The following is a 13,906-nucleotide window of genomic DNA, read 5'->3' as shown; positions in this document are numbered from 1 at the left end:
GTGGTTTGGTGGTACCTGGTGGCAGGTCTCTGATCTGGCCCAAATATTGACGGGGGGCAATTCTTGGTCCTATGGCTGGCTGGAGCTTCATGGCAGTGGTAGGATTTAGAACAATCCTATTTAGCTGGCATGAATTTTGTTGGGGAGACTGGGCTGGGAAAATAGTGGGTGCAGGAAGCCAATTCCTCTCTGTACACACAACGAAGTAACTAAGTTCACCTAGGAGCATTGAGAAAGTTTTCCTACAGCTCTACCTCTAACCCAAACTCACACAATGGAGACAGCCTCCGAAGAGGAACATCTGAGTGCTGGGCAATGAGAAAATTCACTCTAGCGTGTCAGAGCTACCAGCATGAGATCTGGTGTGTTCTGCAAACAGTAATAACTTCTCCTGCCACCAGTGCAGGACTAGGGAAACAATGACCCTCTTTTTGTGGCTAGATCACATCGGGTCTCTGATTCACTGTCAATATTTCAAAAAGCTGGAGCTAGTGCTTCTCAGAAGGACAAGGAAAAGGGGAAATCCCTGCTCTGTGGCCTCTTTGGAATATAGAGAATTGCTCCCTCCTTAAACATTAAATGAGCTTTCTATATGACAGTGGCAAGACTGAGCTATATGGTTCAGACCTGAGTTTTCAGTTGCTCTTTCGTAGAGAATGGTGGCCTTGCATGTCACACTCGACAAGGTGGGCTGCCAGTGGCCTCAGAACAAAGCCATGCTGAGTGGGATGCACAAGGAACCACCGAGTGCTTGGCCTCCAGAGTGCTGTACTCTATGTAACGGGTCAGCAAACCTTTCTAGAAGGGGCCAGACAGCCAATATTTCAGGATTTTGAGGCTATTACTGTCTCTGTCACATATTCTTCTGTTTTAGTATGAAAGCAGCCAGAGACAACATGTAAATGAAGGAGTCTTGGTATGTGCCAATAAAACTTTATTTATACAAACGGCAGCGGGTGGATAGGATTTGACCTGCAAGCACGAGTTTATGGAGTTGCCTGATGTAGTTGAGTAAACGAAATCTAATTAGACACCACTGATAGTCAGGAGGGGCACACAAGTTTGGGGCCAATATGGCAGCATGCGAGGATTTTATGGAGGAAAGTTTTCACTTTCACTTTCAGATGCGTGGCTCAGTTTCATTCACATGTTTCATGTAAGATGCTCGTTACTCGCTGGGGGGCAGTGTAATTCCATATGCCGTTTCCCCACTTCCCTCAAATTTCCAAGCTTTGAAAATACACCAAATGCCAGTGTCATATGATAGTGGCTCTCCTTTGCATTCAGGTGGTCTCAGGGTGGCCCTAAGTGACGGTAAGTCTGGGCTATGAACATAGCATGGTTATTAAAAAAGTGTATTGCTTTTCTTCTCAAGGCTCAGTGGGTAATACATTTGCAAAGGATTCAGGTATCGTGGTAGGCCTCCCATCTAAAAGGGGCCTTCAAACTGCATTTCTTTTTTTTTTTTTTAAGATTTATTTATTTATTTGAGAGAGAGAGAGAGTGTGCAGAGCAGGAGGGGCAGAGGGAGAGGAAGAGAGTAAATCTCAAGCAGACTCCCACTGAGCATGGAGCCCGATGCTGGGCTTGATCCCATGACCCAGAGATCATGACCTGAGCTGAAACCAAGAGTCAGTTGCTTAACTGACTGAGCCACCTGCGCACCCCTCAAACTGCATTTCTATTTCATTTAACTAACCTGCCCAAAGTTTGTGCATTTGTTCCTACCTGCGGAAAAGTAGATCTGCAAGCAGATGGGCTCTGTTAAGAACAGAACCTGTGGAGCAGAGCACTGAAGCTCCACCTTCGTGGCCCGCAGGGAGGGTGGCGCATCTGTGCCCACACAGAAGCTCTCTGGATGCCACTGAAGATGACTAGCCCAGCACCCTGTCCTTCAAAACCATTTTAGAAATACAATTCAATAGATGTCACTGCTCACACATCGGGCTCAGCCTGGAAACCTTGGAGAGTTCCTTCAGCAAGTCTGGATAAACCAACCTCCGAGGGCCTACTATTTTACTCTCCTAACTGAGCGGTGTGGCAATAGCACATATAAAGCAGCTAGAAACGTCCCTGAAGGGCCAGGAAGAGCAAGCAGATCCTCCTGGAGAGCCACTTGAATGCGTCCACTCCCCCTTCACCCGCACTCAAGTGGTTTCTAAGAAGCGGTGGGAAGCAGACGAGAGGGAGCCTTTCCTTTCATCCCTTCAGGGCTGGCTGCCTGCTCCGCGGGCCACGGCCGTAGCCACCTCACGCTGTGGCGTGACTGGGGACCTGTGCCTGTCACTGAGCCCTTCCTGTCAGAATGCAAGCCAGCCACAGACAGAGTGCCCAAATCACCACTCCTCAGAAAGAAGGGAAATTAAAAAGGGAAAAGTTCAAAAACTCCCTCAGCCTTTCATTGCAGAAATAACACAAATCGTTCCTCTGGGCAGTTCTAGGTGAGGCTCTTAATGGAGTCATTGCTGCCATTAACCCTCTGCTGTCCTGCTGAGGACACTGGGAGCCATGGCGTTCCAGAAACCAAGACTGTCCTGTCTCGCACACCCCATCTCAATTCCAGAAGCTGTCAGAGGCTTGGAACCACTCATAGAAAGGAACGCTGCAGGAGAGAGAGGCAGGTCTCTGGGGGTCTCGCCTGCAGCCACAGGGTGGGTCCAGGTGTAAGTGGAGAGGCCAGAGGTCAGATGTCACACCCTCCTCAGCGCTTGCAGATCTCCCCACTGCACACACACATCCCACATGCCTGCACACACACACACACACACACACCCCACAGGCACACACACCACATACCAGCTCACACCACACCAGGTACCACATTCACACACACCACACTCACACATACCACATGTACACACACATACACACACCGTACTCACACACACCACACACATACCACACACACACATCATACACACACCACACTCACACACCCCACACGCATGCACACACACTGCATACATGCACACACACACTACATACCAACTCACACCACACCACATACAACACACACACACATACCACATGCACACATACCACACCACACACACACACCACAGGTACACACATACCACACTCATATATACCACATGCACACGCATACCACACTCACACACACACACACCACACACATAACACACACACACCACACAATACTACAAGCATACACACACCACACTTACACATACACACCATACACACACCACACTCACACATACCACTCACACACATACCACATGCACACATACACACCATACACATACCACACTTGAACATACCATCCCACACACATACCACACCACACATACACCACGGGCACACACACACCACACTCACACATACCCCAGACACACACACACCACAGACACACACACCACAGGCACACAATACACTCTCCAGTAGGACAGAGGCTCAGGTGCTGTGATGCTCCCTCTCCTGGTGTGCCCACTGTGGGCCGTGAGCACTTGAAGGTGGGACTCTTCCCACCCACTGGCCCACCTGGAACACAGTCCAGCGTTGATAAACATCTGATGAATGAATGAATGGACAAGGAGGCTGGACAAACATAAACTTACACTTCCCATAGCAAATGCAGTTGACCTCTTGCCCAGGCCAAGGCAGAGTGCCTGCACCCAGCCTCACTGACAAATATGTATTCAAAGTCCTATGTGCCCTTCACTGTCCCAAGATGGGGATAGGCAGTTGGTAAATGCAGAATAGCCACACTCAGGAAGCCAGCACTCCAGCCATGAGACAGACGACTGTCATGTAAATATACACACTACCTTCTCAGGAGGAGAAAATGGGGGTGTGGAGTGGTGGGTGGGGAGGTTCCATCACTCAGGGGTCAGGGGCTACTCTGAGGGATATGCAGACAGGTGGGGAGGGCACTCAGGCTGTGGGAAGAGCTGAAGAGGCCCTGGGGGAGCCAACAGGATGGAGGGACAGGGGCTTGGAGGCCAGTGTAGCCACAAGTGGAGTGAGCCTGGGAGGGAGGTGGGTGCGGGTGGGCAAGGACACTACTCAGCAGCCTCCAGGCTGTCACTCTGCTCCCTGTCACCTCCTCTGTGCTCATGCTTGGGGTTTGTCACCTTAGCCAGGTGCCTCCTCCACCCAGGCCGAGCAGGACTCAGAGGTGGTTGGAAGGAGGGAACCAGGAGCCAGGAGCCACAATGGTGACTGAGATTCTCTGGTAACTTCGGAGGGTAGCCTGAGTAGAGCACTGCACTGAGGCTTATCCCGCTTTGCTTCCTGAGTCTTTCCAGTCCTGAAAGCATTCCCAGTGCCCCTCAGGAAGAAGCAGAGATGACACAGCAGGCCTGGGTGCCCAGCGATGGGGACAACAGTCTTGACACAGAGGCTGAGATTTCACACCCCCTGGCAATACCCTGAGGGATTTAGCCACCAGAAATATAACGGTCTAGCTAACTAGCCAAATTCTCATCTCTCCAAGTAGTATGTGACTTAGGAAGGGTGTTTGTTTTCCTGTGAGCATTTTGGACTAACATAAAAAGTGGTAAGTATCTGACTGAACTTCATCTTTTCCTGAAGCAGGAAGAAAGCAGGTGGCCCCTGGCACCCCCTGTAAGATCTGTGTCCTGACCCTGAAGATTAGGGGGCCTGGCAAAGTGAAATGTTTCCCCAAGGTCACCTGTGGGATACCTGAGAAGTCCCTACACAAGGGCGCCTCCCCAGCAAACCCATTCCCTCTCTGTGCATGTGGAGGGCGGAAGGCATCAATGCCCCATGGGAGAGCTTGCGAGAGCGCAGCCGGCAGAGAGCTCAGGGCACTTCTTTCCTTTAGTCTTGGCATTTGCACGTGCCACGCTTTTTGGAGTGGGACGACTATGAAGCTCTAAAATATGCTTTTTATAGCTGCTTTACCAAAAGTAATTATTCATTCTCTTCTTAAATGAAGCAAGGACTTTGGTTTTAGAATGGCTCTGATTAATGCAGTTTTAACAGGACCGTTCAAAAGCCAATGCCGAAGGTAAAAAATCTTGCTTTGATCCACCTGCCTCCTGCCTTTTTAAACCCGATCAATCCCATCACCATGATGCTTTTGAAAGGTAAGTGAGCATCATCCATGGATTTTAGAGACCCCTCATCCCTTGCTGACTCCAGAGTGGAATACTTCCAAACAGCAAAGCATTCCATGCAGGCAAAATCAAGCCGGTCTGAAGGAGTGATGCCAAGCCCAGAGTCACTTGAGGTGTGATATAAACGGAGGTTGTCAGATGGAACCAGTGTCCCCAGCATGGGAACAAATGAGCTGGTCAGATGCACATGGAAGGGAAATGTCAGGCAAGCGGTGTGGGCAAGAGGAAATATGAATGGAGCAGGAGAGAGGCATGATTCCTCACCCATGTCCTTCAGAGGCTTTGTTGGAAGAAATTTAGAGGTAAGAGCTGCAGAGAGAACAGGGGCTTGGTAGGGGTGCCTGTGCCCTAACCCAAGCAGATGGGCAAAAGTGGGTGCTCCTAAAAAGGTTATGTGAACATGGCAGGGGATGGATGTCACAGCACAATTTTCGGTGGGAATCATGTGCACGGGTCTCTAACTCTCCACATTAATCCACAGGATTCAAGAAAAAAAAGTCCTTGAAAAACGCCCTGAGATACACACTTCCTACCTGGCTTCCTGTGGGAACAGCCACATTCTGTAGCCAGAGACCACCCCCACAGACCTTCTTGTGCCTGGTGCCTTTGCTCCTCAATCTTAACTCACATGCCATCTCCCCAGAAGCCCTCATGACCACAGACACCTCAACAGTGATGCCCGCTCACACCCCAGACACAGTTGTGGTACCCCCAACCTAATTCCAAGTAAGAACGAGCCAACCACAGAATGAGTCTAAGAAAGCCTGAGTTCTAATTTTCCCCATGAGGACTACTTTACTGCTTCTTTTGAAATGCCAAACACAAAGGGCTATCATTGAATATTTTGGAACCCTTACTAAATGCCTACTCCAGCTCCCGGGTGACCAGGGTTGTTCTCTGAGGCTGACTCTGGAACACTTATTTCTTGACTTGCTACTGCCTTTCTCTCCCACCAGACTTGAGGCTCCGGAGGGCAGCAGGTCTGTCTTTGGCCCCTGGGTATAACATGGTGCCTAGCAGAGTTGGAGGCTAGTACATCTTGTTGGTAAGTGGACAAATGCCTCTCTATCCTCTTGTCTGATGGGCTCTGGGCTTCACCCTGGAGTTGAATGTCCCAGGCAGAGGCTTGTAGAACACAGCAGGTTATGATGGTGGTGGGAAAGGCAGGCCTTTGCTTATGCCAGGGGAAGCTGGGCTCTCCAGCCCTCTGTGGTGGTAAGTGCAAATTGAGCTCTCCTGGTTTGAAGAGCCTCCTCCAACACAGTTCTTTGAGGATGGCGGTGTCTGTTCCTGGAGCCGGCTGAGCTCAGAGAAGCCTGGAGCCATAACAGAGTCTGTCTCCTTAGCAAGAGCCCAACCAGAACCCGAGAGGTCGAGAGGGGTCCCTGCTCTTGGTCATAAGAGATAGCACAGAGCGTCACAGGCCCCCAGGGCGTTCTTCTCTCAGAGGAGGCTCTCCAGAGTCCATTGGACAGAGAAGTGAGCAAAGTGGGGGCTCTGTCTGATATTGCATTCCAGGCAGCCTGTCACTCCAGGCCACAGACTGAGAGAGCCAGAGAGGAAGAGGGGGAAGGGGAGGGTAAGGGGGGACAGGTTTGGCTGCAGCTTCCTGGGAAACTGCATCAGCCAGATGACAATCGGAATTAGCATCAGAACACCTTGATGAAAGGAAGGAAGAAAGAGTTGAATCCGTGAATGAAAAATAGATTATTCACTGTCAGTCTGAACAATGGAACAAGACATAAATAGCAGCCATGCACAGGACATGCCAATTGTGCTCAAAAATGGTGTGCACTGTACTCCAGCGGCCCTCCAGAGAGCTCCGTAGCACAGCCAAGTTCTGCACTGAGCAGATGGGGCAGAGGGAGACTAACAATGGCCTCTCAGAAGTGGGAAGGACGTGGGCTTGAAGTCAGAGATTCAGAGTTCTAGCTCTGTTATTTACAACCGTTATTTACAACGGCATGCACGTGAGGCAGGGGGTGCGGAGTGGGGAGCAGGACAGACAGGAAACAGAAGATGGAAGGCGGAAGGAGAGGTCCGAGCCACCAGCCTCCGGTAAGTGACTGTGCCTCTTGGAGGTTGGGCTCCAACATCAGGAAGACAGTTGAGATAAAGCGTGATGGGGTCGGTAAAGTTATCAAGGGCCACTGCTGTTACTGAATTGGGCAGAGGTAAGTGTTCCAGGGCCCTGACCCTGCCCAGCACTGGGAGGAGTCTGTCAGTGGAAGCAAGGAAGGAGGGACACCCACAGACAAGAATGGAGCCCGTCCGTTGTAGTTGGTGAGGGACCATCAGGGTGTACAGGGCCATCACCTCAGTCCTCTCCACACTTGACAATTACGGAGGCCCGGGATGGCCAGAAACCAGGCCCCTCCGCATCTCACTGGGCAATGCTAGGACAATTCTGCCGACAAATGCTATTTAGTCTGTCACCGGCCCAGGTCCCTCTCTGCAAGACTGACCTGGCCCTAAGCACACGTGTCTGTGCCCTCTGGTGCTCCAGAGCACAGGGCTGCAGCACGCTGGCTTCTGGGCCCTACCATCCCTTCCCTGTGAGCTGAAGGGGGCTCTGCAGCAGCCGCCTCTGATGAGCCCCCTCTCCCAGGGCCTGTCAGTCCTGGAAAGACTTCACTCCTCTGCACCTGAGTTGCCACGGAGAGACACCATGACTCACCTAGGTGACAGAGGGTCCTGCACCTGTTACCCAGCGAGTGCCCTGTCAGCTCTTGGGTGGAGCTATGTGTCGGGCTGTGTGCCATCTCCTTCCATTCAACAAAAACTCAGGAAGTAGGAATAACTGCTCTCCCCACTTACTGAGGCACAATGGGGAGGAGCTTGGGCACTCGGGAGGAGCCAGGATTCAAACGGAGGGTGGGTGACAATGTTCACAGGGGCCCCCCTTACCTTGGTGAAGGTCAGACAGTCCTTGTCCTGGTCTCTGTCCTTCATCTCGAAATCATAAAGTGCTTTGCCCTGGGGCGGGGTCTGCGGCAAGGGCCGGACGCACTGGATGTAGCTGGCGGGCAGGAAGCCATGCGTCCCGTGCAGCTCCCCATGGTACCAGTGCTCGTCCACCCTGCGCCGCAGGATGATGATGTCGCCCTTGCTGAACTTGAGGTCGCCGGGTTCTTTCCCCTCATAACTGTAGAGTGCCTTCCCATAGGGAAGCTGGGAAAGAGTCTGAAAGCAAAACATAGCACCTGGTTACTCAGCGTGGCCTTCCTGCTGCCCTGTTAGATCTGTCTGGGATGGGGGGCTCCTGTGCTGTGTGGGCACGTACAGAATGTTCCAGAGTAGTAAGTACTTCAAAAGAACAGACACCCTATATGGGGATACTCAAGCCCATGGCCCTGCTGAGACAAAACGGTCCCCATAATGGCAGTCCCCCCTCAAATAGTGCATGTGAGAGGGGGGCCAAGCATGGTCCTGGACTGTCCACAGGAACCAACTCACTCTGCTGAAAAGGAGTCTGGAACAGAAGCTAAATTACTATCATTTATAGGTGAGGGAAGTGAGGCACGGAGAAAGAGAAAGTAACTGGCGCAAAGCCCCACCCCCGTAAGGATAGCGGAATCCCTACCCAGGTGGGCTGGCTCTGATATTCTCATCCACTGCTCTGTGCTAAAGTGTCTTCCACTGTGTGCTATTCTAGCTGCCAGACTTCCAACAATTATTGTCCAATAACATTTTCCTGACTTCATCTCCGAACCTTCACAGCAACTCAGAACACATGTCAAGGGGCTTCTCAGGTCAAGGGGACAGACCCACACCTACTGTGGGATGTTCCCACTCATAGCCTTAAAACCAAGGGCATACACCTGTGACATCCAGCCCAGAGGGACAGTCTGGCCATGGAAGGTGGAGGCCACCCCTGGGACATAGGTCCCCAGTGCACTAGGAGTTCCAACAAGTGGTCCCTGGCTGTCACAACACACCCCCCACCATACACATACCAATGACAAATAGCTTTTTGATGCATATGGCAGTCTGGTCCAGAAGTACAATTTCAAGACCATAAAATAGTATCCTCTCAATGTCATGGGATGTTCTTGTCATCCTGTCAAAGATTAGCCAACCTTTCTAAAACTGATCTGCCATCTTTGGTCTCTAATGGTGAATGACTAGTTCTGAAACCAAAACAGAATTTGCTCTTCTGCAATAAGGAGTCTGTTGAACTACCCTGAAACTTGACGTCACCATCCACTTCCCGGGCTCCTCAACTTAACTGGACCTGTCTCATAAAGACCAGTGGCCGCCTGGGTTTCTATTCCTCTTCTGTATGGGTGGCCAATACCCATCAACTGAGTAAGCTCTGTCAGAGGCCAAGTCTCTGCCAGAGGAAAACCAAAGGAAAACCCACCACTGTCCCTGTGGCAATACCCAACAATTTCCCTGACAGAAGCTGCATTTTCTCACCAGGGCTGTCTATGCCAAGGATTTCTTTAGTATTCGAATCAATCAATAGAATCACAAAAGCCTGCAGCAGTAGTACATCGAAAAGCTCTTTGTAGGGGACTTAATAACATGTTGGCAACTCAGTCACTCTGCATTTATGTTTCAGCAATGTCAAATGACAGCAGTTAAGAGAGAACCTGCTGGCAAATTGACAAACAGCTACCACTAACCAATTAAATAGTAACACCAGAGGATTTTTCGTTGCAGAACTCAATGAGGAAAAAAAATCAATTTGCTTCCAATAATACTCATCCTGGCTAGCTTTGTACCATAAGCACAATAGCCTGTAACAGGCCCTGATTTCAGACGGCTGAGGCAAAGTGGTGATTTGCAGAACAAGGACTGTGATCAGAAAAGAATGGAAGGGGCTGTCGGCTGTGAATCACCCGAAGGACCTTGGACACACAAAGGCCAGTCGGCCCCTGGCCCAGGGGTTCTCAGGCAGGGACAGTTTTGTCCCCCAGGGAATATCTGGCAATGTGTGAAGACATTTTTGCTTGTCACAGCTGGGAGGTGGGATGCTATTGGCCTCTAATGTGTAGAGGCCAGGGATGCTGCTAATCGTCCTGCAGTGCACGGGGCAGCCCCCACAGCAAAGGACTGCCCCGCCCAGAACATTAATAGTGCCGAAGCTGAGAAACTCTGCCCCAGCCTGTGAGGTTAAATTTACAAAAAGACAGGGTAGCTTTCTTGTTCTATTTGAACTTAGTCTATCACAACTTTAGAAGTTAAATATAACACTGACTTCCGTGATGGGACTCTTGTCACTACCGAGCACAGGAGAGGCTGAGACACCCATCAAGATAAGAGGCAATAGGGACAGTAAGGAAGGAACCTGCTGTCAACTTGAAAATGGGCTTCAGCTCGGTGCATGACAGGCCTTTGCTTTGCCACCGGCCCCACTTCCTTTCACCCCCAGACCAAGTGGGGAGTGATCAAAGGCAATGTTTGGAGACCCACAGACACTTGAGGTTGCTGGTAAATTTGCTACTCTTCATAACAAAGGAGAGCAAGAAAGGCCAGATTTGCACCTTTGCTTCGATGGGCTCTGCACCCCTCTGTGCACTTGCATGCTGCTTGAACATTCACACCTCCCCATCCTCCCCGTGTAGTGGAGTCACTGGCATTCCTGCTCTGGCCTGCCCGCCACCAGCTCTGCCGGCTTAGTCGACACAGACGCCACTCGCCAGCACACTCCTATGCATGCTGTGCAATCCTGGACCCCAACTACCAGGGTGCAGCAAAGGGCCTGGGTGTGGTGACAAGAAACTGAGGCCCTTCCCATGTGGGAGGCCTGGCTCTGGGGCTGGTGCTCTTGAGTAGTGTGTCCTCCCAGTTCCTGTGAGGCACGTACTGCTGATGTTCAGGGGACCTGGTCTTTCACTGACTCTCCAGAATGGGCCTGGCGCCACCCGTCTGGGCACCGTGGCCCCAGGCCTCCTGGTCAGCCCAACACCTTCCACGGCCCCAACTCTGCCTGCCTCTCTCTCTGCTTCCAACATCCCTTCCAAGTGGTGGACTTCGTTCCAATCTAATCGCTTGCTCAACTTCTTGATCTGGACGTCCCACAGCTGTCCCGGGAGCCTCCAACCCTGCATTCCTCATCCTGGCCAGGGAACGCCTGCCCACCGCCACACATGTACCTCGGTGGCCCGTATGCCCACCCTCTCCCTCCACCTTGCACTCATCCTCAAGTCCTACTGCCCCTACTGGTAAGCGAGCCCTCAGGGAAACACCAGGCCTACTTCCACCCCCCATGGCCAGGCCCTTCCTCTCTTCCACCTACACCACTGCAAACCTCCACCAGTGAGCCCTCAGGCCCAATTAGCCCACTGTGAGGCTGGATGCCTGAACACAGAGCTGATCCTACCCCCTGGGGCTCAGGAGCTTTCAGTGGCTACCTACTACCCTCAGGAAGGGGCACCAAGCTCCTCAGCATGGCATTCATACTCCCCCACATGGCCTCATCTCAGCTTCCGGCCACCGCTCCCAACGTCCTTCCCCACAGCCCTCGCCAGCCACGGGGGCAGTATCCTTGCTCACAAAGAGCTCCTGCTTCTGGAACCTCTGGGGCTTGCCTACCACCTTGGCCCCTCTCTCTTGCTCCCAAACCCGGCAGCAGCAGGCTGTGTTCTATGTCCCGGGAGCTTCTACTCCATCACACCCCTACTGCACGAGTCCGTATTAAACCAAGCCCCAGGACGGGAGTGTCCGGCACATGGTAGGTGTCCTATGCATGTTTGTTCATTCAGCTGGGCTCAGTTTATTCCTGAGATAGAGCATGGGTGGGGCTGGAGGTGAGGAAAGTCAGAAATGACAGATTTGACATGACACCCCTTGTAAAAAGCAGCATGCCTCACAGAGATCCAGGGTAAGGGTGCCGATCCCAGCTCCACATGGAGGAGCAGAAGAGCAGTTGTGCTAGTGGGTAGACCAGGGAAGGAGAGGGGCCAGGGGCGTCTGAAGCAGCAGAAGCAGGGCAGGAGTGGCTTGCACGCACGGCCGCCCAGTTGGGGCCAGCCATCTCGTGACCCTGAGGTCAGATCACAGGGCTTAGAGCACACAGCACAGCCCGGCTGGCCCAGTCATGGTCTGGTAAGGCAGCCATGCTCTGGTCTGTGCCTGTGGGTGGGCAAGGACAGGGCGAGCGGAGAGAGGGAGCCATGGAGAAGGGAAGGGGGAGAGGGAGGCAGCCCAGCCCACCTGAGAATACCCTCCCCACACTGCCAAGATCAGCACCTGAGGGAGCAAAACTGAGATGCAGGACATACTTCTGAGGGCAATGATAAAAGTCAGGGACAACGCCAAGAGGCGGTTTCTTTAGGGGGGCAGAGCAGCCAGAACCTGGTTCTCCCTGTGAGGAAATGCTCTGAAATGGGGACTCTCAGACCTCCAAGGCGCCTGTCATCTTTAAAGCCCTTTCTAAGATTACCCTAATTAGTCCATGACAGGGCCTGGAGGCAGCACCCCCAAGGACCCTCCCAGCCCAAGGAAACTGAGCGGGTTTCCGTGCAGCTATTACCTCTCTGCCCGCAGACTGCTCCTTATAACCCCTCAGCTGTGTGTGCTCCCCTCTGGAGGAATCCCATTCAAACACTGCCACTGAGCCGGCATTCTATGGGCTCAAGACATTAAGGAAAAGAAATAAAAGAAAAAGGGAAATACATCTGGGATGCCTACAGGATAATTAACACCAGCCACCCCTGCAAGGCATTAATAATAATTAAAACTTATAATGTCAATTTCATGGCTCATTACTCGGATGTAGCACACAAATCTTACTGTGGGCTTAATGTCCTACCCCGTGGAGACTTGGGTGCTCACGCATGCACAGCAGCACCATCTCCATCTTTTATGGAGATCACCGCGGCAGTGGGTTTGACAAATGTGCCTCCATTACAGCATGCTGCTGACAAGGCTCTAAGTCGCACTGGCTTCCCCGGGTGTGGGGCCTGGAGCGTGTGGGGGAGGGCGGCGTGGCAGGGCCAGGTCTCACTCCTTCACATCCCCCAGCAAGCTCGGGTGAACAGTGTGGACAAAGAACTCGCCCATGTTTTGGACTCTAAGGACTCAACCCGTCTCCCTTACTCAGACCTTCCCAGGCAACACCTGTACTGAGCATAGCTTCTAACTGCATGTTACCAATGGAGGGCCCCCCTGGCCCATTAGCCCCAGGAGGACAGATAACATGCCTATTTTTTGTTCAATGTTGCATCCCTGACCCCTGGCCCGACATAGATCACATGCTCAAAATATCTATTGAATGAATGAACATATGGACCAGTCAAACCAACCCCCCAGGATTGGGCCTGGGCTAAGAGTTTCCCCTGCACATTATTTTTTTCCCAGGATGTGAGGTTCAGGGTCCTACAGCCCAAAGTCCCATTGCTAAGAGTGGCTGGGCCTTGATAAATGGGGAAAATCCCAATGATTACTCAAGGAGGAGGGCATGACAACTGGAGGAAGCAGGCTGAGCAAATACAGAGTTGGACACAGACACAGAGCCAGATACAGTCAGACACAGACGTGGGTCTGCCTCCCACAGACATGGCAGAGCTGACGGTCACTGGGGAAACACATTCTGGCACATTTCAGGGACGGTGAGTGGGCCACAGAAGGGAGGCGGCCTCACCACAAACATGCCAAACTTGCAGGGCCCACAAAAGTGGCAGAGATAGCTAACTGTCCCCCAATATCCACTTGCTCCTGCTTCTTGCCAGTGAGAATATTCCAAGTTTCAACTGGGGGTCAAGGTTACCCAGCTAGACTTCATTTCCCAGCCTCACTCGCAGGTAGCCATGGCCATGTGTTGTAACTTAGTTATCTAGTACACGTGGAAGTGGCTC

The 13,906-nt window shown here is 52.0% G+C and overlaps 1 protein-coding gene across 3 annotated transcripts in view; it reads right to left on the bottom strand.

The window, feature by feature from the left end:
• SH3RF3 (SH3 domain containing ring finger 3) overlaps window positions 1-13,906 on the bottom strand; it is a 364,525-nt gene that overhangs the window by 147,182 nt on the left and 203,437 nt on the right. For all 3 annotated transcript variants that reach the window (XM_027621787.2, XM_027621788.2, XM_027621789.2), the window contains exon 2: window positions 8,010-8,285. In XM_027621787.2, the coding sequence (XP_027477588.1) occupies window positions 8,010-8,285 (276 nt within the window). The remainder of the gene's footprint in view (window positions 1-8,009; window positions 8,286-13,906) is intronic.

The sequence above is a fragment of the Zalophus californianus genome, chromosome 8 (assembly GCF_009762305.2).
Source record: "Zalophus californianus isolate mZalCal1 chromosome 8, mZalCal1.pri.v2, whole genome shotgun sequence".
In the NCBI taxonomy this organism is placed as follows: domain Eukaryota; kingdom Metazoa; phylum Chordata; class Mammalia; order Carnivora; family Otariidae; genus Zalophus; species Zalophus californianus.
Note: the sequence above shows the minus strand (reverse complement) of the source record. Positions and strands in the feature narration are given on the sequence as shown.